We start from the raw sequence: 24910 nt of genomic DNA on the forward strand, positions 1-24910 counted from the left end.
CTAAGTGTTTGCTCGATGCCAGATAGCGACCAAAAGCACATCGGCAACAGGCAAAAGAGCTCCGGACGCAAGACTGCGGAAGCTTGGCTCGTTCGTCCGATATCGCTATGTTGCTGGTTCGTGTCCCACAAGCAGCTGCGTGCGGAAGTGCGGCCTGAGATGTGAGCATTTAAAGCGCCGTGTCATTCATTCCCGATTCTTCAGCAGCTTTGTCCCACATTTTGCCTGCCATGTTTCTCTGATGCCGTAGGCATGTCAAGTCGGGCCCTGCCACCCCCCTAATCCTTTCTCTGTAGCGCTGCTCTCGGTTGCCAGGGAGACGCTGGGGAGGGGGAGGGGGAGGGGGGGTGGCGGTGGGCAGGGCTGCAGTCTGGCAGAACAACATTGCCCACTTCTGGTCGGAGGCAGACTAATCCGAGGGCTGCCGCCTGGGAGTTACACAACTTCTAGAAAAGTCTGAAAGCGCAGGGCATTCTCCGCGAGTGATTCACAGTGTCAGCATCGCGGCGAGGTATAAATACCTGGGAGGAGACAGTGCGTCCGTGTTCCCCGTCGCTGTGAGGAGGATCGGCAGCAGGGAGGTGAGTGGACATCAGCTGGGGGGAAGGAGAGAGAAGAAAGGAGAGTGTGTGTGTGTGTGTGTGTGTGTGTGTGTGTGTGTGTGTGTGTGTGTGTGTGTGTTTGCTGGCGGCTATAGAGGCACAGCACTGACTGCGGCATTGCCCACCAGGGACTTGCGTCTGCAGGATGGCTCATCTGTGACACACAACAAACACACCATCGCTCGCAGGGGTGTGCCCACCGGGTTTGTTTTTGCTGCCGCCGTGCGCACATTTTCCAGCTGCATCAGTGCAGAGGGATCCTTCACACTGGGGAAATGCGGGTCCGTCCGCAGTGGGGTCGGCAGCCTGGGGCTCGGTTACAGCTCCTACAAGTTTCTACTGTCTTTCAGAGAAAAATTGTGATCGCTCCAGTGATCGATCCTGACCTTTGGGGCAATTTCATCCCTGGCAGGTTTTTTATTTCCAGATATTCTTATTATAACCCAGGACCTGTGCTAGGTCATTGTCCAGCGCTGCACTCGAACGGTGTCATACATTTTCCAGGTCAGATCTGGGTGTGTGTGCGCGTTGCTGTCGTCCGCTGTGATTATATGCATCAGTTAATGCTCCGGGTCAAAGGAGACTTAACACAGAGGCTCTTAATGAACCCACCTGCCGTTCTCTTCCGGACCTCTTTGCTTTGCTTTCACGGCTCTCTGCTGCCAGGAATTTACCGCAATGTTCAAATCCCTGCTTTGCCGGGGCTTAAGCCATCCGGTTTTGTGAAGGACGCTATTACGCGAGAGGGTCTTTCGTACGAGCTCCTTTTTAATCCACCCCGATTCATCTGTCACGCGTATTAATTTCTCTTAAAAAATAAAAATGGGATTTTTCTTTTCGCTTGTTTTGCTCCAATTTGCATCATGAGTCAGCATCTCTGAATTCACGTTTTATGGCACTTTCTTTCTTTTTTGCCCCCAAAGTTAAACACGCACACACACACACACACACACACGCACACACACACAGAGTCGCTGAGGGTCAGTGCAGCTGTCAGTGCTGTGTGTGCAGCACTGATAGTGGAACAGCGGGTGGCTCTTAACACAGTTGTGTGAAACACTTGTATAAGGAATTTCAGAGATAACGCACTTGTTATGCAAGCCGGGCTTCCGACCTCAGTTTGGCCGAGATCCCTGTTTCCAAGTGTTTCTATTCACAGGGAGGGGCCCCGAAGTCCCCAGCACAGGCCCATCTGGGCCAGTGAAAGAAGATGGGCAACAGTTTCCTGTCCCACTCGGGGGGGATGTGTGCACATGTAGATCACACAGATCAGTGACATTTATGTTTTGGGAAAGATGAGCACTTGGGGCAGTGGTTACGGCTTCTGTCTTTGGATCTGACAGTTGCAGGTTTGAAACCCACCTTGTTGCTGTTGTGCCCTTGATCAAAGTACTTACCTTAAATTGCTCCTGTAAAAATTACCAAGCTGTAGAAATGAGAAAGTGGAGAAAAAGCACCAGCTCAATAAATAAATATATAAGCCCATAATTTGTATAGGGGGGTGTGGTGTGCAGTGGGTTTGGCCTGTGCCTGCTCTCTGGTGGGTCTGGGGTTCAAGTCCTGCTTGGGGTGCCTTGCGATGGACTGGCGTCCTGTCCTGGGTGTGTCCCCTCCCCCTCCAGCCTTACACCCTGTGTTGTGGGGTTAGACTCCGGTTTGCTGTGACCCCACTTGGGACAAGCAGTCTCAGACTGTGTGTGTGTGTGTGTAATTTGTATAACCCCCCCCCCCCCCCAAACCTTTGATCAAGGCACTTACCCTAAATCCATAAAGCAAAATTATCCAGCTCCATATTTGCACATTGCTTTGGAGACAAGTTTCAGCTAAATGAAAAAATGTAAACTCAAAAAAAAAGCACATCAGTGTGGAGGCATGGGGACCGATGGCGGGAAAGGATTTCTCTTTTGTTTACGTGCAGACCTTCCTTACTTAGTCATCGTATTGGAAAGCAGCCTTGCTGACTCACAACCACAGCGCTTGCGAGCTGACCATTACCATCCCGCCGTGCCAAACTCCTGCCATCGCTGATAAATGATTGTAAAACGTCTCCAGACACAAAGTACCATAATTAACCGCATCAACCTGGTGTTCCCTAATTAATTTACATTTATTAATTTAACTGACGCTTTGTCCAAAGCAACTTCCAGTGAACTCTATGTAGTGTTATAAGCCAATACACTGATATATGGAGTGTGGGAGGAAACCAGAGCACCCGGAGGAATCCCACGCATACACGGGGAGGACATGCAACCTCCACATAGACTGAGCGGGGATCAAACACACGTCCTCTCGCGCCTCCCAGGCGCTTTGAGACAGCAGTGCTACTCGCTGTGCCACCGTGTCCCCCCGTTTGTGTAGTAACTGCACATCTGAAATTACTGCATTGTCCCAGGGTATGAATATTAACGCACCCTGTCAATTATTCCTTCTGTGTGTAAAAGGAAATTTCATGCCAGCGGTACTGGTTATTCTACTGTTGCAGAAACTGCACAAATTCCAAGCTCTTTGTCTGTGCGCCACCTACTGGTAGTTTATAGAATTGCAAGACAGTATGGCTATGGTTCAAAACAAAAACAAGAACAAAAACACTGTGTTTGTGCAGTGCCTAAAGATAGCAGCACCATTTTCCACCCACAAAGATGGCACCAATGCACCAGCCCCACAACCCACCCCCATTTGCATGCGACAATAACAGAACATAAGGAAAAGTTTAGAAAGGGACTTTTCTATTGAGTCATTGTCGAGGTTTAATTGTGATTAAATAATGTAATGACATTTTAATGCCTATTGTGCACACCTACTTACAGATGGATGTGTTTGCAGTGTTCTTTCAGAGTGCTGATAGGGACAAATATTACTGGAGTGGTTTTTTTTGGGATGGTAGAAGGGACTCCCTTTATTATTTACCTGTGGCTCTTTATTGCTCTGCCAGTGTTTGTTGTTGTTGTTGTTGTTGTTGTTGTTCAGTTGATCTTAAATGTACGCAGGTTGTCTGTCCCATGCAATGTTTTGGGAGCTTGCTCCTCCTTCATCTGCCTCGCAGTGAGAACTTCCCTCTGTGTCTATGAGGACCTTGTCCAGATTACTGATGTGCCCCAACCTGTAGGATTTCCTTCCTCTACAGGGATTTGATCCAACAACCTTCCTGGCAAAGAGCTGCAACCACACCTTTAACACCAGCACTGCCTCATTAATTTTTATTTATTGGGCAGCTTTTTTCCAAAGAGACTTAAGAGTTTTATGCTTGTACAAGAAGCCACTTACAGTCATTTACCCATTTGTACAGCTGGGTAATTATTACTGTATCACTTAATTACCTTGATCAAGGGTAACAGAGCAGGAGGATGATGTTTGAAGCCACAACCTTAAATTGTGAAGTGATGGCTTAACCACCGTACCACCCGGTGCCCCTCATCTTGCTGATCCATTCATTTTAGCCGGTGGGCTCATACCCCTCTTCACACCCCCACAGGTACCAGTTGCATAAGTAGCCCTGGTTTCATGAGCCACGGTGTGACGAAGATGCATTTGTGGTCACTTCTCGGGCTGTGGCTGCTCTACTACTCGGCGGAGTGTCTGCTTCCGCCAAGCAAGGAGGACCTGAGCCGTGAGTGTCCAGCCCTGCAAATGAAACACCGTCATCTTGAATGTCTCACACACACACACACACACACACACACACACACACACACACACACACACACACTGTCTACATGTGCAAAATATCACATCACTGACATAAGCAGCACTCTTTGGCCTACATCAGGCCTCAGAAAAACATTAAAACTAGACTTTAAATTTAATTTTTATTGTTCTATAATAGAAAAAAAATATGCTTAATATTATTTGTGTTACTTGTTCTGTTATTATAACTTTGAGCTACTTGGGAGCTCTTTACTGCCACCTATTGGCTCAGTAGGTAAACTGAAATTGAACCTTCTCTGCCGCAATCAGAAATTTTATGACATAAATATAAATATGTGGCTTTGTACAAACTATACTGGAAACTTGAAATGTAACTCCAAAACAGCAACATCAAACAAATAATAGTGCCAAAGGCATGAGCTGAGAGCCGCAAACTGAAAATGTCACAGGTCAGTCGAGATAGTGTAAGTAGAACTTCTCTAAAACATTCATTTCTGTTCCTGTCTCATTTCCCAGAACTGTCCCTGTCTGGGGAAAAGTACCTGGATGAGCAGATTGAGAATGCTATCACCGGGGTGAAGGAAATGAAGACTGTGATGGAGAGGTCTGAAGAAGAACATAAGAAGTTCCTGAAGGCCCTGGAGACAACCAAGCAGCAGAAAGAGGTACGGCAATATTACCTGGACATCGATGGAATGGGTCTTATTAGGCTCGCTAGATGTCCAGTATGAGTCACGGTGACCGAGATTTAGAGTAGGAGGAGTTGTCACTTTGTCAGTATACTCAAAGTTACAAAAACTCTTTGGAACACTTCATAAAAGTTATGGTTTCATTGCTGAGCATTTAGAAACTAAATTTTAGATGTGTAGGGTACCCACATTGGGAGGGCTGATTCAGTGAGCAGGTCTTTGCCTCCATCAGGATGCCCTGAAGAAAGCCCAGCAGATGGAAGCCACACTGAAAGAGGAGCAGGAGGTGTGCAATGAAACCATGCAGGCTCTGTGGGAGGAGTGCAAGCCCTGTCTGAAGAACACCTGCGTCAAGTACTACTCCAGGACCTGCAGCAGCGGCTCTGGCCTGGTGGGCCGACAGGTGGGCCGTCCTCTCTTCTTCCCTTTTCTGAGAGGCGAAATGGTAGATGCGGAGGTGATCACCACTGAGAAATGCTCCCTTCAACTTCTCTGCTTCTAAAATTTGTGTTCGCAGCAGTGAAAACAACCTGCGTTTACATTCCGGGCCTATAGATGGCAGTAAAGAGCACCCAAATAATGCAGGACTCTCATAATTTATCTGAAGCTTTTCTTCAATGTGACTTACAATGTTATTCACCCATTTATACAGTGGGGTAACTCTACTGGAGCAATTTTAGGGTAAGTACCTTACTCAAGGGTACTACAACCAGAGGGGTGGATCAAACCTGCAACCTTTAGATTCAGAGTTGAAGCAGTAGCTCTAACCCCTATGCTACCAGCTGTGCTGGTAGCTCAGGTGCCTGAGTGTTTGTGGTCAATAACAAAACGACACAACGCAAAACAACCAAGCGGCAGGACGAGGTTCAGCGGTAACACCTGAACATCCATGGAATACATCTTGTGAAACACTCGAGTGAGGTTAAAAATAATTTTGAAGTGTTACAGATCATTTTCTATTTATTACACCTCTATCTGAGATTTCTACAGAAAGTAACCCAGATATAAATCAAGACATCTGTGCTATTAAGTTTTTATTGACTCTGGCTGGGTGGTAAAAATGGACTATGGAGTTGTAAACAAGCTTCCAGCTCCAACTGTGCTTGTAAGTTGAGGAGCAAATGTATATTGTCCTTAATCTAAAGTGTTGGCTACTTAGTTCTAATGGTGAACGTGGAAAAGCATGATTTATTTGGGATGAAGAACGGAACTGAAGCAAACTCTCTCTTACCACCTCTTTCAGCTGGAGGAGATGCTAAACAGGAGCTCCCCCATTTCAATATGGATCAACGGAGAAAACATGGACTTCCTCCAGAGGGAAAGCCAGGAGCAGAGCCAACGGTTCCAGGAGCTGGAGGACCGCTACTCGGAGGTCGCCGACGGTGTTGACAGCATATTCTTGGACAGCATGAAAGTATTCGACCACATGCGTTCCTTCCACCAGCCTCTGTTCTCTAGCCCTTTCCGAATGCCCAGCATTTTTGGGCGCTCTCGGTTCTACCGCTCACCCCTGTGGGACCCGGACTTCCACGGCTTCCACAACATGTTCCAACCCATGATGGACATGGCCCGCAACCTGTTTGACTCTATGGGCCCCTACGTGGACAACGATGCAGACTTTGAGGGTGAACCCTCTAAAGGTATAACTGGTCATCCAAGAGTTCATACTACAAGCCATTCATTAGTCAACAGTGAGCAACCGTTAGTCCACTTCTTGAAATCCTTGGAAGTGATCTTTTTCAGATCATTCCGGGTTCTTTGGAGTTTCAACGACGAGGCACAAACAAGCTTAGAAATGATTTATTACAGTTCTGCAGTCTCTCCAAATGTTGGTCATAATAACCGGTGAATCTGCATTACTTTTTCAAACAGATGGAAGCATGAATGAGGACGTCATCATCACCAAGCCTTTTGGGAACGATCGCATGACCTGCAGGGAGATCCGCCGCAACTCTGCTGGCTGCATCAAGCTGCGGGAGGAGTGTGAAAAATGCAAAGCCATCCAGGCTGTTGGTAAGGAGCCACTAGAGTCCGTGCAGGCTGTTCAGTCCTGGTCTGGACTGTCCTGACACAGAATCGGTGTTTATATCTGAAACAATGACATCTACTATAAATGTCAGGGCTTCCTAACTCTTTTAATAGTAACATCTGAGACCCAAATCTTCAAATCTATGGGGGCGACAGATGAAGCAGGGCAGATTTCATTTTCCTTCCCACGGCATCACTCTCAGAGATCCCCTCCTTGTGGATATCAGGGCATTCCCAGACCAGCATGTCCGAGTTCAACCCTGGGGTATTTCATGGCATTACAGGTCTAAACAAGACGTCCTCTTGTGTCTTCCAGACTGTTCAGGTAAGAAGCCCTTGGAGAGCCCGTTGAAGGAGGAGCTGGAAAGCGCACTGGCTATGGCTGAGAGGTTCACGCAGGAGTACAATAGGATCCTCAGGAGGTTCGAGGAGCAGATGTTCAATACCTCAAGTCTGCTGGACATGTTCAACAAGCAGTTCGGCTGGGTGTCCACTCTCGCTAATAATACCAAGGGCAAGGATGGAATCTTCCAGATACAAACGGTGAGTTTCTGTCTCTGGCAACTATGTTCATTTTTCATCAACCATTCTTTATACACATTTATAGACATACCTTAACAATGTATGAACAGGTGATCTCCAGGACCACAGAGGACCATGAGAAACCGGGGGATACCTCAGTGTCTGTCCAGCTTTTCGACACCCCACCCATGACCTTCACTGTGCCTGGAGACATCCCATGGAATGATCCCAAATTCTCAGAGGTGGTCGCCCAGGAGGCACTGGACCGCTACAAGCAAAACACTGTGTAAGTATGCATTGAATACCTTGGATATTCCCCAGTTTTTCATTGACTGTGCTAAACAATATGAGGACTCCCTTCATACAAACCGTATGAGTACTTCCTTGCTATCTTTGGCAATCGTAAGTCAAACCGGTGAAGCTTTAGTCAGCATCTGCAAAAATTCAAGGACTAAAAAGTTTTCTAGGAAACTCAAGGCAACTGACAAGGGATGGTTGATGTGAATATTTCAAATAACTTTAAATATGTTGACATACTTGGGACCAAAAGCCAGCTTCTAATGTATTAATTTTATTCCAAAGTCAGTTTTCCCACTAAGTTAAAATCTATAAAAGCTTAACAGCAGACTTTGATTGCTAGTAAGGTTGTAGAAATAAAAATGAGACTTTTATTAACTGCAAGCTACATTAAAATTAAAATTAATTGCTAAAACTTGAAAAATATGTTGTTTCCAGGAACTGCTGTTCTGTTCCGATTGTTAATTGAATCATCCCATAGACGTGCACTTTCCATAACTTTGATTTCATTTGGGTGATCTTTACTACCATATTTCAGTTGCATGATTAAACATAGTTCCCTTGACATTTCCATGAAGAGAAATGTTTGAAAATAGATCAATGGAAATTTAGTAAAAAAAATAAACTTGAAAAATGTTGGTAACTCCAGAAATTTAGAAGTTGACAGCTTGTAAAAGAAAAAGTCGGTATGAAGTCAAATTTAATAATTCATTGGTCTGATTATTCTCAGGCCTCCTCCCATCATAGTGGATGTACGACTTCTAACGTAGTGTCTTACAAAAAAACTTCTGAATTAAATGTACTCAGAAAACAATAGTTGGTTAAAAAAAAAAAAAAAAAAAAAAGAAAAAAAAAAATACTGCTGCATTTCCACGGTCGGTCCGTTCATTTCATTTCTGACACTTGTCAAGGTTTACTTCCTCACATTTGAATGTGTAGTTGTTCACACTTGTCTGACTGACATGTCTTTCTCTTTCACAGAATTGTGAAATAGACTCCTGGCTTCCTCTTTATCCTATGTCTTCAACATAGGGTCACAAGTCTTTCACCACGAATCCTTCAACATAAAGAGCATTCAGAAATCATATTGCCTACTGTAACTGCTGTTTGGCTAGCACCTTACCATCTAATCTAGCTTTTAGCATTTCCAGATTTAGCACTGAGACATTTTTGTGGAGATGTTCTTCCTAGAAAAATAAGCCAATAAAGTGGTTGAGTAACACTAGAATAGACAAGATTCCAAATGTTGCTAGTTCAACAATCCTGCAGTTTAATTCATATACACGTGATCCTCTACTGTAGGCCGAGATAAGAGCTGTGCATTACAAATTAAGCAGGTTGTGTTCCTGAGTATTCCTTTTGTATATTTCATACTGTACACCCAGGTGTCCTCATGCAAACATTAATAAAGTGTGCAATATACTAAACCCCTCCTTTGTCTCATTATTTGAAAAGAAAAAAGCAATCCTTCCCTTTTTGTTTATTCTATTTATGGCACTGTAAATAGGTCAAGTGACATCCCAAGTAGTTCCACTTTCATTAAATCTGCAGGTTCTGTACATGTGGGGGTCAGACTTGTAATCTGGAGGCTGCCAGTTGAACTGAACTGTCAACTGATTTAGGTTGGAAAGGTGACTAACATTTAAATCAAGCTCAGTGGCCAGGCAACAAGGATTGACTTTATATTTTATTATTACCATCAAGTATCAAAATGCTGGAAAATAATTTTAATAGCATGTCTGCTAGTTCATTATGACTGCTTGACAAACAGGCTGTCGGGAATTATGAAAGAGGCCATTAAAATATTGTGCTGTTTTTATTATTTTTTTGCGTAAAAATCACACAGCGGCTAGTTCATTCTGCAGAGACACATCCATGCAGTTAAACATCTATGATCCCACAGCCATAATATAAGCAATTAAATATATTTGCTGTTAGTCAGCAATTAATGCAAATTTACATATGAGATCAAAGGTGTGTATCATACAATATACAACATACCCCTTATACAGTACATCAACCTGAACAGCAGGAAAAAGATTCACCTTCCTTCAAAACAGGGAAAATATATTAATGTGAAAACCTGAATGCCAGGAATAAGGCTAAGATAGTGGACAGATGGGAGGGGTGGGGGGGCATTAATACACATTTAGTCTTCAACATAAATGAATTCTTATTAGATAGAATACACAAATACAAATCAAGTGGTTTGTTTTTTTTTTTTTTAAAGAGCCGTCATACTTAAGAACATTAACAACATGCAGACTGAAATGGTGTCCAGGAACGAAGGTGTGGGGGCAGTTAGGGAGAAAGTGCGCTAGTTCCATTTCAGGTTTCACTTCTTACACAGTTATCGTGTGGAGGCAGGGAAGCTTTAGAGCAGGACTGGTTCAGATCAAGCACTGTATGAGGGTCAGGCAGTGTGTGCATTGGGGATGGGGGTGTGTTTGTCTCGGGTCGTGTGCTGTGCATGGCTGACAACTCATCCTGTGAGGACTGCTGAGGAATAAAAGATCAAGGGAAGAAAGGAAAACAGAAATACACAAAAGCTGAAGCTTATTGTATGATGTTATAGGTGGGAAGGATAGAGAATTGTCCACATTGGACATAAACTCAGGCGAACCATTCCCAGATACCATGGCATGTCTCCGGGGCTCCCCCTCTGCCCTTGGCCATCACAGTGGACAAAATGGACCTCCATCAATCTAAAACTTACCACAGTAGGTGTTGGTACGAGGGGTAGGGGTGCATGTGGCAATTTCCAGTTTGAGTCCTGCTGCAGTAAGTTAAGCGTGTGCTTCAAGGAGGTTCAAAGGGGAGGAGGGTAGCAGACAAATGTCACATGTACCCACGTGAAATAAAAGCGCCTCACTTTGCGATCTATCCCAAACCCTCCTAGGGTAACCAGCTGTGAGGAGAGGAAGAGCAGAGGCAGAGGCAGAGGCATCCCACCGGAGGTCAGGGCCGACCCGAAAGCAGATTTGGATGGGTGTGTCATACACAAGTTACAGGTGCGAAAACGGTCTCAGCTGCTCCAGTTGAACTTCCAATGATATCCTCTCTTCAAGCAAGTCCTGCAACAACATCAGAGAACTTAAGCCTCACGCAGTCTTCAACTTTACACTGTATATCATAGCAGTCACACAACTGGGACGATAAGATGTAAACCTGCAGACTATTGCTGGCCAAATGACTAAATTAACCCATGAATGAGCTACAGTATTTAAAAGAAAACCGCAAAATTAACAAAAGTTTGGTAAAAGGGAAAAAACATCCTTACCTTCAACTGCTGTTGTAATTCACTATTAAGCCTTGCTAAAACTGTGTTTGTTTCTTTGTTTCTTCTGATGGAGGCTTGAATAGCCTTCTTATCCTTTCCAACTGACCTGTTAAGCAAAGATGAAAATTCTGTAATCACTTCATCCACATTCACCATTTAAATCTCTAAACTGAATACTTAAAACATTTCTTTGTAATATAACACCAAATCCAAGTTACATTAAAATTAGAACTAATTTAAAACAAATGAACATATATTGGCCCCACAAACTCAACTTTAATGGCAAATGTTGACAAATTCTTCCCATAAATGTCAAAGTTTCTTATTTTGTTATTGATCAACTCTCGGGAACACCAGACACAAGTTGTACAGACTGTGGAAGCTGAGTTGAATTAAGGTGGTTCTATACTCCTACTGTGCGTCACATCGGCTTGGTAGGTAAACCTGTTGTGTTTGCCTCATACAAAAAAAATTATAAAAAAAGGAATGAAAAAACAATAATGGTGATTATTCTTTATTAATCCGATACCCTTGTCTATGATTTATAGGAAGAGAAAATTATTTTCTGCTAGACAGTTTGTAACTCAATTAACCAGTGCACCCATACTCTACTGTAGACAAGTTGATCAATAAATACTCTGCCATAAAGAACAGTACAATTTTAAACTGTAAACTCGTGGATTCAGTGCCAGAAACCAAGTAAAGGAGGCCTCTGTCCTGGGGTGAGGAGATCTACCTGGGGATAGAGAGCTGCGTGGTGAGCACTCCAGCACCAACACTGGACTTCTGCGTGTGCTCCTCCACGTCAGGTCGTAGCTCATCTTCTGATTTTAACCTCCGGCGAATAGGCTTCTTCGGTGGGGGTGCCAGGGGTGTTGCTCCTTTGGTCTAGTAGAGAAAGTGGGGGGGGCACAGGGCTCATGTTCAGATAGCACACAATTATTCAGAACAATATGCATCACTGAACTAAAACACTGGGGGATTAGGGAGCTGGCAGCCCCCTGTATACACACATCCCCTTCACATGCACCATGGTGGTGTACTGACCGAGTTCACAGTGGCTGGAGTCCTCTCCTCTGACTGGGGGTCCACCTTTGGGGTCCTCAGTGAACATGTCGGATCACTCGCCTTCTCGGCCTGCACAAGCAGAGCCATCAGAACATTTACATTTATTCCATTAGCCGATGTGTTTCTCTTACGTTTATTTACCCATTGATATAGCTGGGTAAATACCTTGCTCAGAGGTAACATAGCATCCTTCAGGTGCAAAGGCAGCAGATTTAATCATTGCATCACCTGCTGGCTCATTCTAGCTGCCACGACCGCTGCCTTGTGTGCTGTGTATACTGAACTTTAGTGCTTAGCAGATACCATGAAAAGGGAGTCAGCTTTTAAAAATAAATTTGTCCTAACAGTTGCGTATTTTATTAAAGCTGCAGAGGCTGATTAACTTGCTCCAATCATATCAACAGGATTAATGAGCCTGAGCAGCTTTAGTAAAAGACAAAACTATTAGGACAATGTTGTTTTTAAAAAGGAGACTATAACTACCAGATAAGCCCATAAATCTATCATGAACCTTTGTACTGCTCCTGCATGACTGTCAAAAGCATATGAGCATCAGAATAATACGTCAACAGCTACTGAAGACTCGATAGCTTGAAAGGAACAAAAGAATTATATATACAGGTGGCCCCCGATTTACGATGGTTCGACTTCACGATGGTGAGCTGGCAATAGACATGCAGTAGAAACCGTACTTCAAATTTGAATTTAGATTTTTTTCCCGGGCAAGCGATGTGGTGTGATACTCTCTCGCGATGCTGGGCAGCGGCAGAAATTCGCATCTCCCGGTCTGTCACATGGTCGCTATATAGAGACCTCCCTGTACTTAAGTTGTGTTTTGTGCATCCATAATGTCACAGAAATGCCCATCTGTCTCTCCTGCTGCTGGCAGGAAGAAGAAGGAGGAGGCAATTACTCTTGAGGAGAAACTCAAGATAATTGCCCAGCATGAAGGTGGCAAGCCCATTATGGCCATCGCAAATATGCTAGGCTATGATGTTCGGTAGATTAGGTGTTTTAAATGCATTTTCAATTTATGACGAATTTCGCAGAACGTAACCCCATCATAAATCAGGGACCACCTGTATGCTCAGTTATACTGTCAGAAACTCTTGTATCCTTGAGCTAAGCTTGAAAAGTGACAAAGAAAGGAATGGTTAACCAGATGGCTACCTGAGGAACCTCGCCGTGCTTGTCTGCATCGTCAGGGGGCTGTTCGCTGGCAAATGCTTGGAAGTGGCTGAAATCGGCGAAGTTGGGCTGTTCGGGGATCTTCTGAGGCGAGGTGCTGGCATGCGGGCCAAGAGCATCACCATCTGTGGAGCGGTGACCGTGGGAGCCCGATGCCTGTGATTGCATCGCAGGTGGAACAGCAATTAGAGGCCAGCACTCACAAGTGAAAAGTCCCAGGGTTCAAACTGTACCAGTGAAGCCATTAATAACATGATTCGCTACACATCTGGTAAATCCCACAACACCCTGACGCTTAAAGGGCGAAAACAGCAACATGTTTAAATGGAGTTCTTAGAGGATCAGCGGAGTCGGCAGTGTAGGCAACAGCAGAAAGGCACAGTGACACACCTGTGCAGGTTGTGGTCGGGGTGGCACAGCTGGGGCGTAAGCCACAACTCCAGGTTGCTGCTGTCCTACAAAACGAAGGGGCAAATGCACAGCTCAAAATGCCACCAAAAAGACACACAGAAGTCATTGGTCACGCTGAAGAGATGAAGTGGAGATTCTACCTGCAGGCACAGCTGCAAAGCTCCGGTTCATGTCCAGGGAGGAGGAGCGTGAGTGGGAAGCCTGTGGCCTGGGCGGGGGCGGAGGCGGAGCCGGAGCCACCGCTTTCAGCCCTTCCGGGGATGTACCGGAATGAGACCTAACACACAGCACAAACACCACTGTCACTCCAGAAAATGTCATTGTTTCAACTGCATATCAAACAAAACTGGCATTTGCTTCCTGACATTACAGTAGACCACTAACACCACAGATGCCTTCGTTCTTATTTTTAAAATGCTAATCTGTAGCTGCTAGGAAGAATTTAACAGTAGCATAAACTGGAAACAAGTGATCCAATACAGGGAACAACAATTTGATTTCAACATCAGTTTTTCCAGCTGTTCGTAAACCAGCGAGCTCCAGAAAGGAGTTCAAATGACTTGCAGAGTTGTTTACTGTCGCACTGCAACCAAATCCTCCAGGTATGAGCCTAGAAGTACTACCAGTAAGTTCAATGGGCCTGCTGTATATGAACCACTGAAAGCACCGTGGTATAAATACAGTTAGAAAGAGAAATGATTGGACCAAATAAGTGAAAGGTGAACTGTGACGCTAAGAACTCTCACAGTTACAGTACTTCAGTGTGTCCATGCGCAAAAGAGGAACACAGCAGTGTAATATATTTGAAATGTGGGAACAAGTCACTTCAGTCATCCTGGTCTTTGGAAAACGGAACATCAAGAAATTCACAGAACAGTACAGAGGAGCAAAACAATTCAAACATTACTCTCTAATCCCAATTCTCTATGTGGTATGGTATTTGAAGACTGAGGTAATACCTTCTGCACTTTAGGGTTATCAACAGTAATTTTTTAAAAATAGTTTGTGTGTTGTGTTGGCTCAGTAAATTATAGCATGAACGTGGACTTTACGAAACATGTAGTGGCTCTGTTAACCCTAATCAAGATCACTGGTGGAAATATCACGGCAAGTGTGTATATGTGGATGACTATTTTAATTATATGGTGCTATTATGGCATTGTCTTTGGCTTATTTCAGATGTGGTTTGCTGGAAAGTGACTCATTCATTCAACATGAAAATGAAGCCAACCTTTGGCGCGTTACAACACCCGAAATTGGTTCTTGATCCGAAGTAAACGAATCAGAGCTACTGTAACCATCACCTGCAAAATCCAACAAAAAGTCAGATTGACTTCTGTCTCATTTTTCAGAATTTCAGCTACTGTGTTATTCAGCTGCGCTGGGAAACAATCATTTTATACTCGAGTCCAGAAGAATTCATTTTAAACATACCTACGGTATTACCAGCTACAAACTTAATGGAAGCAGGCAGCTTGTTGTCTTCTGAAAGCTCTGGAGGTTTCACCATCAGTGGGCTTGTGGGATGTGTGTGGTCTTCAAAAAGTAGAAGCAGGCATTTGAGAACAAGACATGGTTTACAGCATGCAAACTGTTAAATACACAAAATAAACCATCTAATAAAAATGACCAACCCCTGTAATGAAAAAGGTTATATTTACAGATATGTTAAACATATGATAGCATAAATTCGAACACTAGGGGAAAAAAAATACTTTTAACACCTCAGGCTTTACTGAATAACTCAAATATACCAAGGTCTCATATAAAGCATAATAAAATTAATTTTGAAAGGAGAAAAGTGGAGTTGCAGAAAAGCACAGTAAATACATTCATTACGGCCTACAAAAAACTCAGTAGATTAAAAATCAGATTGTAGGAAATTGCAAAACCTACTAATAAACTATCTATTGCAAGTAAATAATAAAGCACGTGAAAATAAAAAGAGTATGAAACACCAACAAGTGATATGTATGAGAGCATGTTGTTCCCATTTCTTTCAAAAGTGCTTTACCACACCAAACTTCTAGCATTAAAGTCATTCTCTTACAACCTCCAAGAGCCCTTGGACCACCAGAACACTTTTTTATCCTCTTACCACTGACTAACTATGTTCAACTGTAACACAGTAGACAAATGCAAAAAAAATGCAAAGAATCAGTCTGAATTTTCAGAATGGCATTGTGTTACTCCCAAATCACTGCCTCAAAACTAAGTTGTGTAAACCATGGTCCTCTATTTATCTAAATGACAATTAAAACGTGTGTTATAGCAGAACTGTAGACAACAGTCATTACAGTGTTACTTTGAAGAAAGCAGGATGAGGAGAACTAAGAGGAGGTGTTGACTGTTCTCAATTAAGCCATCTGAAAAGGATTAAAACAATGAAAAGGATGGAGATTATAGAATGTGATTAAACAGAAAGAAAACAGTGTTTTTATGGTGAAGGGAGTTCATTACCGCTTCCTGTCCTCTTCAGCTCCATCTCCTGCATGTGGATCTTGCTCGGGGTCATGCGGATAGGAACTGGGTGCACGATTGCCGTGTCCTGAAGGGGAAACATGTCCAAGTTGTTCCTTTGGCACCCATCTTGTACGCTTTTCCTCATAAAGGTGTTAAGAAGGAGTAAGCTAATAGCTAAAAGAAAACAGCTAGTTGTTTTACAACCACAAAATCAAAGTGTGCCTTAAATTTTTTTAAAATGACTAGAACTACAACAACAATGAACACACTTAAAAGGATCCTATACTAAAGTTTGTACTTAGATGTTACAAAAACCTTGTTCTATATCCCGAAGATTGCAACTAATAACTAAAAGGGCCAATTAGAAATATCACTCCCAGGATGAACTTGCATAATTTCAAAGTAATTCTAAATGGGAACTTTATCACTTTCAAAACTGATAATAAGTCAAAAACATGCTGTCAAATAGCAATCCACAGGAAACTGTCTTGTAACAAATTTTTTTCAGTAGTGTAGGACCCTTTTAATCAATTAGTAGCATGAAGATAGAGCTTAACCTGATGTCTTTGATGGAAAAAATATAATTCAGCACAGCTTTTAATATACCCTCACAGGAGAGACTTGCAGCATCAATTATGACGTGGATTTGAAAAAGCATGCTGCAATTCTTAAGCCGAGCAAGCGATGGCACGCTGCCAACAGCATTAGAATATGTGCCTTGGGTGGAAAACAGTGCGGGTTAATGAAATAATTAATAATGAAAACGAGCGATTGTGGCCTCAGTGATTGACTTACAGGGTCAGCTGGTGCAATGTTAGAATCGAACTGGGTCAGAGTTTGTGAACTGGAAGAGCGTTCGCTAAACGTCTCCCACTGCTGGAGAGAAGCAGACACAAGATCAACTCCATGGGGGGAAACTGGTTTGGGGGAGAAAATGAACGCATTTTTCACAGATGTTCAAATTAGTGACAGTGAGCAAGAGAAAGATGAACCTGGTTAGTCAGAACTTGATCATAAACAAGTAACCGCAGAGAATTAAACTAATAAGAGTTCTGAAAAATTTTACTTGCAAAAACCTTTAATTTTAGACAGTTTGCCATCTCTCAGGCTATGAGAGTGATGGCAGCATGGTGCAGGCACACATTAATTATGTTTAAAAATAAAAAGGAATGCACCTCGTTGCTCTGGTTCAGTTCAGGCCAGGTCTGGTTCAGCGAGGGCATCGATGGGGACTTATTGGAGGTCACCTCCACAGGAGAACTGGGGAAGCCAACCTCCTGGGCCTGGTCTGGGACTTCTGCAAACACAGAGCAAAAGCACTCTAGACATTTCTCAATTAACCAGGTATATCAGAAGTCAATACAGGGGACAAAACACTTAGAAGTAGCACAACTGTGACACCTAGTGAAATGTGTTTCACTTTGAGTTGAGAACAAAGCAATTTCCATTTTGATTTTACCTGCTGAGTCATCCAGGTCGATGAGCTTGGGCATCAAGCTTTCTGGTAGCTTCTCTGGAAGATCGTAGCCATTTTTCCTCGCTACCACCAGGTGGAACGCCGCGCAGAACTCGTCCAGTGTTAGCGCGCCATCTTTGTCGAAATCTGACAACTCCCTGAATGGAAAAGTGTGTGAATGAGTCGCCAGGGAACTCTGGCCAAAGCTGAAGGGTGTCTGCTGAGATGACGTTCAACAGAGGAGCCTTTTGTTTTGCACAGTAATTTCCTCTTCTGCTACAACACTGCCGGCAGTACTAATGAATAATCCATTTGTGTTACATCATGCAAATCAAATAGGAAGTAATCTAAGTAGGATGATACACATAAAAGGGGCCTTTATTTTGCACTTACTGACAACCATGTTTACAGGTTACTTCAAAATGACATTAAATATAGTAGATGCATAACTGCAGAGGTCAATATGCTTCTCTGTTTATGATGAGCGAAAAAAACCATAAAGAAAAAATGGATTTTGAATGAGCATGACTTACCAAATGTGTGAAAGTTCAAGAATTGGCAATTTGGATTTAGTGAAGAACTCCTTTGCTGCAGAGCCTGGAAGGGAAAATGGGAGGGAGTCAAGGTTACGGACTAAAACGTACAAGAAAACTGCAGACGTGGAAGGGGTACGAAACGTGGGGAGAAAACAACTCACTCACCAGGGATTAAACCGTTTAGATCGGGCTGAATGGTTTTGAACTGATTAATATAATACTGCCTTTGCTCTTCAGTGATTTTCCAGGGGTCGTCATAGTTGCTGGATTGTCTTTGGATTTCGTTTGCTGTGGTGGCAGAAGCCACGGTGCGTATTGTTGTGCTCTCCTAAGGACATGAGAGGATAAAGAAGTCAACTTACAAGAGAACAGATATGAGGAGCATCAAGTAAGAGAGCTGTTCGGTAACAAAGCCAAAATATATATTAATTAAAACTATCCAAACTGAGAAATCTTTCCACGAAAACATGAAAAGCTAAGTATCAAAGAGAAGAAACCAATCAAAGCCAATTAATGCTAAACAACCTGATATGAATGATAATGATTTTTTTTGGGTGCAGCCTTTAAGAATACATGTTGCCACAGAAGAAAATTAACTCTGCTGGACAAAATTCCTGTACCTTGACCTCCATACCTCCTGCGGGCTTGTCTAATGTTATACTACATAGAAGCTGTTCAACCAAGAATTGAAGAATTTATACGTGTACACACACACACACACACACACACACACACACACAAGGTTCAAGGTTGCATGTGCTAGCCTACCTGGATTGAGGAAGGGTGCATGGTAGGGATTGTGCTGGCAGGGGGTGTGTCTGTAAAACTGACCCAGCTCTCCTGCACTGGAGGAGACCACATGCCATCGCCTGATACCGGTGCTTTCCGGAGAGGAAGGGAGAGGACACGCAACACACAAGGCTGTCAGTAAGAGCAATGCATTTGTTTAAACACTGATATTCACTCCATTTCCTCACCAACTCTCTCTACTGAAAGCATCCTCTTGGGTCATCTTGTAACTGCATATATTAGCACTTTCTGCTGCTAGATATTTACTGCATACCTTCCGGTCACGTGCTCCATTCCAACTCCTTTAAGATACGAACTGGCAACCCTACATCTAGACGGTAGAACCTTGACTGCTTGGCCACTGGCACAATGCATCAGACTCACACAAACGAAAAGAACTGAAGAGCGAGCTGAATGGAAAAACCACCCAGTACCTGACTGTGTTTCCCCAAACGGGGTCCAGACAGCACCGGCTACGACAGGTGGTCGCTCCGAATTCCCACCGCTAGCCTGTCGCTTGTGTTTTCTCCAACTGTGGGGGGAGGTGGGTGGAGACTGGCTGGGCGACACCACTGGGGATGTGGTGTCAGGCTAGAAGAGCGGGAGAGGAAAAGACACATGACCATTAAAAAAAAAAAAAAGTCTCGTTCTTGGGCTTTAACACCCTTCATATATCCATTAGTTTTAAAATAAAAAAAAAAGTGATTTACTGTGGCATTCCATATTACAATACAAAAAAGAACAACTGACAATTTATTACACACGAAAATGACATTTTGCAATTAATGTTTTTCTTACTTCGACTTAACCTTACTTTTACACCAACATGGGGGGGACCAAATATAGATACATGAAAAAAATATACAAGCGTAAAAACTTCATTATTGTTATAGAATGCAATATATTTTTATTCTTGCACGATGTAGAAGCAGCCAACACACAGGCAGCAACAGTGGTGACCAATGTAAGCAAACAGGAGCCTTTTTCAGACAGGACACCTTTTTAGCTCATTTCACAAAGCCAAACAGTTCCTTCAAACACATGTGAAAAGCTTGTGGTCAGCAGGTTCTGGGTCATTGTTACCACCTCCATCACAGCAGACATGCAGTTGATAGAATTGTGGAGGTGAGGGTTGAGATTACAGGAGTGAGAGGAAGAGCCCAACCTGCGCGTCGGCTGTGGGAACACACGGCTGGACGGTGTCAAGCGGTGGCGGCTTTTTGACATGGCCCCTTCCCGGAGGTCGTGGGATGACACCAGAGTAAGGCCCCTGGTTCTCCGAGTCCGAGTAGACGGCTGCATGCCTCGCCTCCTGCTCGTTCTTGCCCACCGTAAATCGAGGCAAAGGGAGGTCCTTCACTGCAGACAGGACATCAACCAGAAACAACCCGCTGACCTTGTCTGTCCTTCCATGCTTTACTGTACCAATGGACAAACAGCACGTACTACTACTCTTACTAACGTACAGAACGCAATGCTGGTATGGGATCATATTAAAACTGTCCCTTTTGAATGCAAAATTTATTAAAAATGTAGAAATGGTTTGGCTCTTGAACTGTTTCAAATTTAATGAAAATACTTCAAAAATAAAAATGAGAAAAGGAGCAAATGCTGCAGAAAACCTTAAGTCCTAGTTTAACAAATAACATTAGTAGACAGATTTTAAACAATGTCATAAAGACTGACTGTGACGTGTCAACTGTGAGATGGAGAAACTGACAAGACTTTCCTAAGATCTTGGAGCTCCAGACCTGAGCTCTGTGTTTTGCAATTTCCTGTTGACTCAGCTAACATGACTGCATCTCCAGCCCTACAGGGGTGTCTTTATTGCCTGCTTACCCGCACTTATTGTTTCTTACTTTACTTTCCTTTTGCAGCACAGAGCTGGCATACAAACCAGACTGCAAAGTAGGTGGATTTCCCTGCCCATGTGTGTTGCTACACAGTTTACACATTGTTACAGTGGCTACTTTCACACAAAACATATAAAAGTATTAGATCAGGGATTCTTGATGGAAGGAGAAAGACATTTTATAAAATCTAGTCCAGATAAACTACATTTTAAAAGTAAAAGGACCGTCACGACATGCCAGCTTACCCGTGTTTAGGCTTTCCACACGCAAGGGCAGTCCGGACTGAGCCACCGCTATGAGCTTCAGCGCAATGTAGAACTGACTACGTCCGAAATGTCCCAACCGTGTGGCCCCGCAGAGTTCGGTGATCTGCCACACAAACATGAGATCTTCACCATAAACAGAAGGCTTGCCCTACAATCAGGCTTGTTTTTATTTTCCCAGTGCACAGCAGGCCCCAATTTACAACAGTAGCTTCACACCAGCACCTACAAGAGGTCTGAGTGGAAAATGTAACTCAGTTACCCTGGGGTCTTAACTGGATTCTGAAAGATGGGAAAACCAACAGACACCCTAAAGATTATTAATCATTATTCAGCTGACATCTTTGTTAAATATGACTTCCAATAATAACTTTACAATTATTCACCTGTCTATACAGCTATGTAATACATACTGTATCCATTCAATTGAAGTTTTACAGCGTGAGCGGGGGTTCATCCCAGGACTATCGGATTACAAGATAAACAGCCCTGAACACTACAGCATCCGCTGCTCCAAAATGCTGATTATACTAAATAATGTACATGAACATCAAAATTATTACCGTGCAAAACATAAGATTATATATGTAGATATTTCAGATACATGTTATTTTTTCAGAAGGGCGATTTCTTTAAAAGCTATTGTATATGTAATGCATGTAATGTACCATAACTTGACAGATGAGACCAGTTATGCATAACTTGGAAAATAAAGAGAAAAACTGATGCTCCTATGAATGCACACAATGTACCCATTTTGTAAAATTATTATAAAGTATGAATATACTTTTGAAACACTGGCACCTTGAAAGTGATATTTCAGAATAAGAATTTTTGTGTTTTTCCCTGTTCACATAATGAATAAGCAAAGCAACATCTGAAAGATTACCTTTTGGATGGGTGTACATTAAAAAAAAAAAATCTATCCATGGCAATAGCTCATTTACAAGACTTAATTTATATTAATGGTTAACACAACACAATAAAGTCATGAATTATTAATCTAGCTAAATTTGAATTGCATCAACAGTATGGTCCTTTAAGTAATAGACGCAGGACCCGAGTTGAGAAGAGCATACAATACAGAATGCAGGGCCCTGATGACAACATGCACAGCAACATGCTGATTCAACGTTTAAGCAAGGAAAGACACACCCCGGCCTACAGGAGGAAACACTCTGAGTATCAGCACGGCGAAAAAGCAGAAAAAATAGAGAATTACACAATTTCTTCTTAGACTGCACACAAAATACAGTAAAATTCACAGAAATACGTGCAACTTCACACCTAATTTCATTCACTCGACTCTCTGAAATGCTCGTCATAGATAAATAGCTAATCGCAAGCAGATGGTGATGGACTGATTTATTCAGCTGTCAGGAGATCACGAGAGAAGAGGGTCCAAAAGAGATGGGCTTTGGGGACCCTTCCTGAAGGCTGGAAGGGATTCAGCAGTTCTAAGGAAGAGAAGCAGCAGACTTAATTTTAGAGCCCCCCGTGAGTGAGACCACCAAGAGAGCAGAGGTGGAGCAGTGCAGCACATTTGCTGTAGTGTACGGAACGAACAGGTCTAATTTAATGGTTCTGGTTATGAACGCACATCTTTGATAGAGAGTTTTTTTTATTTTCTTGAGGTGAGAATAAGGAATGAAAACTCAAAGGTCTAGCTAGCTAGCTAGCTGCCAGGGTATTTGCAGAAGCAAGCCCACCAACAGTAGGTCACCCAGTACATATGGCAAACAATGCCATCCATCTGGGTTTTGTTGTAATTCAATCGTTCAGTATCCTAGACATTGCATTAAGTCGACAAACCATATAGTATATTTCAACCGTGAGCTTAAAAAGTCCGATCAGTACAACCTCTTAGTCAACCAGCTTACTGTCTGAGACTGGAGATACCAGCATCAACTTGCCACAACTAAACCGCAGTTCTTCACAGCTTCCTCCTAGAAGTCATCCAGCAAGACTTTGGCATTATCTCCAGAAACAGTGTGACAACATGAAAGAATTCTACACTGGGCTTCAATATTATTATTTCATTAATTTTCCTGGTACTTTATTCCTTCAGTGTTCAGCTTGTACACCAAATGACTTAAAATTATTTATCCATTCATACAGCAGAGTATTCGTACACTGTATGTATTCACGGTAAATACATCGATCAAAGGTGCTACAGCAGCAGGAACGGACATTCAGACCCAAGACCTTACTGCTCTAGCTCAGCAACTATTTTAAGAGTGACAAAAAGTTATCTATTCAACACTGACTGTTCTAGGTGTGTGTGTGATATTAAGTAACTATCTGTAGGACCACCACACCAGACAGGTGTGTGAGATTGTAGGTAACCATCTTACGACCACCACACCGAGGTGTGTGAGGTACTAGGTAAAATATCTGTAGGACCACCACACCAGACAGGTCTGTGACTTGTAGGTAGGACCACCACACACTGTGTGTGAGTCAGACTTCAGGTAACTGAAGACTCACCTGTAGAATCACCTCTGCAGGTAACTGGGCTGCTCGGAAAATTTCCCGAACTCGGCCATTGGAGGCTACTTTCTTCGTGTTGTCTGTGTCGCAGTACACGAATAAATCCGAGTAGTATTTCTGCTCCACGTCGCTCAGGGTTAAAGTTTCCATTGTGGTGCAAGAGCTGCTTGGCAGTTGGCGCTAACGGGCTAGCTTAGCGGCTACAGCTAAACCAACCGTCCGTGCTAATGGCCAGGAGGAGGGCGAGACGGAGCACGCTGCTTGCTGATGTTAGCTATTTCAACAGACTAATTTCCTCAAGCTGTCTTGTTCTTTCCCAAAAATCTAGAAGTTTTAAAAATGGATATACCACCCGCTCTCCAACTCCTGCACGGCTAACCTTAGCTAGCTAGCAGTAATCTGCTACATTTAGCTAAGTAGGTAGCGACTAGCAGCAAAAGCAGCACAAAAAGTGAACTGCACGACTCCCGACGGGCGCACCACACGCCTCCCGGGGCTCAGGTGGGTTCCGTGCGGCTCCTCTCCGTCACTGCAGGGAGGATCGACTCCTTTTTTGCTAACTTTTTCCTATAATCCCGCAGACGACATTAGCAATAAAGTTTCAAGCTCCTCGGGTTCCTTCCCCTAACGGCCAACGCCGCCATTCCTGCGCGCCGTGACGTCGCACGTAGACGTCGTGCGTCCACGCCATTGGTGACGTCATACCGTAAACTGGGCGACAAGAAGAAACGCAGAGTCAGCGTTATCAGTATCAGCTTAATGCAAAATCACAGTTCCTCTACATATATCTTAGACTTTTCGGCACGCACAATATTATTATTATTATTATTAAGGTTTTCTTTTTTAGGTTTTATCTTTTCCCACATAACCTGCAATACTATAACATTAGAAATTCCATGTGAATTAATTCTGAGAATTTGAGTTACAGTTTGTACTAATGGTGGTACTGTGTACAACATGGGAAGCTGTCTGATCATTTGCTCTAATTAATTATTTGAGTGTGTGCACAAATAACATTATGTTGTCTCCATCTTTTTCTGTTGCTGATTTCATCAACTGGACTATCACCTGGTCCTGTACAATTTCCCTGCTTCAACTATTTAATTCAATTTATTACAAAGACACAACCAGCTCAATAAAAGCAAAACATCCAAAAAAAGAAATGCATGAACAATGTGTGCCCCTTAGTATTTGTACTCTTGGTGTAATTTTGTACACAGTGGTAAATAATGTAACCAATCACAGTAAATGTGTGTTCAGAAACCTCTCCAGCCATTAGGACACAAGTGAAGGACTGATTATACTGAAGATGCTATCTGTTTGGTCACCA

General features: G+C 43.1%; 2 protein-coding genes across 4 annotated transcripts; one reads left to right on the forward strand and one right to left on the reverse strand.

Moving 5' to 3' along the window:
- The first annotated feature begins 415 nt into the window (after positions 1-415).
- clu (clusterin) lies at positions 416-9210 on the forward strand. The gene is made up of 9 exons (XM_018742368.2): positions 416-581; positions 4075-4209; positions 4764-4912; positions 5169-5339; positions 6180-6576; positions 6809-6949; positions 7281-7507; positions 7597-7772; positions 8765-9210. The coding sequence occupies exons 2-9, from the start codon at positions 4104-4106 to the stop codon at positions 8775-8777; spliced, it is 1380 nt and encodes a 459-aa protein (XP_018597884.1). The 5' UTR covers positions 416-581; positions 4075-4103; the 3' UTR covers positions 8778-9210.
- A 263-nt stretch (positions 9211-9473) lies between these two features.
- Positions 9474-24261, reverse strand: reps1 (RALBP1 associated Eps domain containing 1). Of its 3 annotated transcripts, none has more exons than XM_018742549.2 (20): positions 23578-24261; positions 21073-21196; positions 20140-20333; positions 19409-19565; positions 18954-19066; positions 18351-18513; positions 18183-18246; positions 17653-17807; positions 17369-17490; positions 16989-17066; positions 16191-16278; positions 15165-15266; positions 14962-15034; positions 13871-14007; positions 13710-13774; positions 13302-13475; positions 12111-12200; positions 11800-11951; positions 11064-11169; positions 9474-10857 (listed from the first exon to the last, which is right to left on the reverse strand). In XM_018742549.2, the coding sequence occupies exons 1-20, from the start codon at positions 23728-23730 to the stop codon at positions 10789-10791; spliced, it is 2379 nt and encodes a 792-aa protein (XP_018598065.2). In that variant the 5' UTR covers positions 23731-24261; the 3' UTR covers positions 9474-10788. The 3 variants fall into 3 exon arrangements, with proteins under 3 accessions (XP_018598065.2, XP_018598064.2, XP_018598066.2); XM_018742548.2 differs by having other exon boundaries at positions 9475-10857; positions 16989-17069; XM_018742550.2 differs by lacking the exon at positions 16989-17066 and having other exon boundaries at positions 9475-10857.
- Positions 24262-24910: the final 649 nt, after the last annotated feature.

The sequence above is a fragment of the Scleropages formosus genome, chromosome 1 (genome assembly GCF_900964775.1).
Source record: "Scleropages formosus chromosome 1, fSclFor1.1, whole genome shotgun sequence".
NCBI classification, from domain to species: Eukaryota; Metazoa; Chordata; class Actinopteri; order Osteoglossiformes; family Osteoglossidae; genus Scleropages; species Scleropages formosus.

What these genes read in the sequence shown, in the direction of transcription:
- clu (XM_018742368.2), top strand. Translation starts at nt 4,104, where the DNA reads ATGAGCCACGGTGTGACGAAGATGCATTTGTGGTCACTTCTCGGGCTG. An exon ending in CAACCAAGCAGCAGAAAGAG is followed by an intron (nt 4,913 to 5,168) that starts GTACGGCAATAT and finishes TGCCTCCATCAG; the next exon opens with GATGCCCTGAAGAAAGCCCA. An exon ending in GAATCTTCCAGATACAAACG is followed by an intron (nt 7,508 to 7,596) that starts GTGAGTTTCTGT and finishes ATGTATGAACAG; the next exon opens with GTGATCTCCAGGACCACAGA.
- reps1 (XM_018742548.2), bottom strand. Translation starts at nt 23,730, where the DNA reads ATGGAAACTTTAACCCTGAGCGACGTGGAGCAGAAATACTACTCGGAT. An exon ending in CTTGAACTTTCACACATTTG is followed by an intron (nt 17,808 to 18,182) that starts GTAAGTCATGCT and finishes TTTTCCATTCAG; the next exon opens with GGAGTTGTCAGATTTCGACA. An exon ending in AATTACAACAGCAGTTGAAG is followed by an intron (nt 10,858 to 11,063) that starts GTAAGGATGTTT and finishes ATGTTGTTGCAG; the next exon opens with GACTTGCTTGAAGAGAGGAT.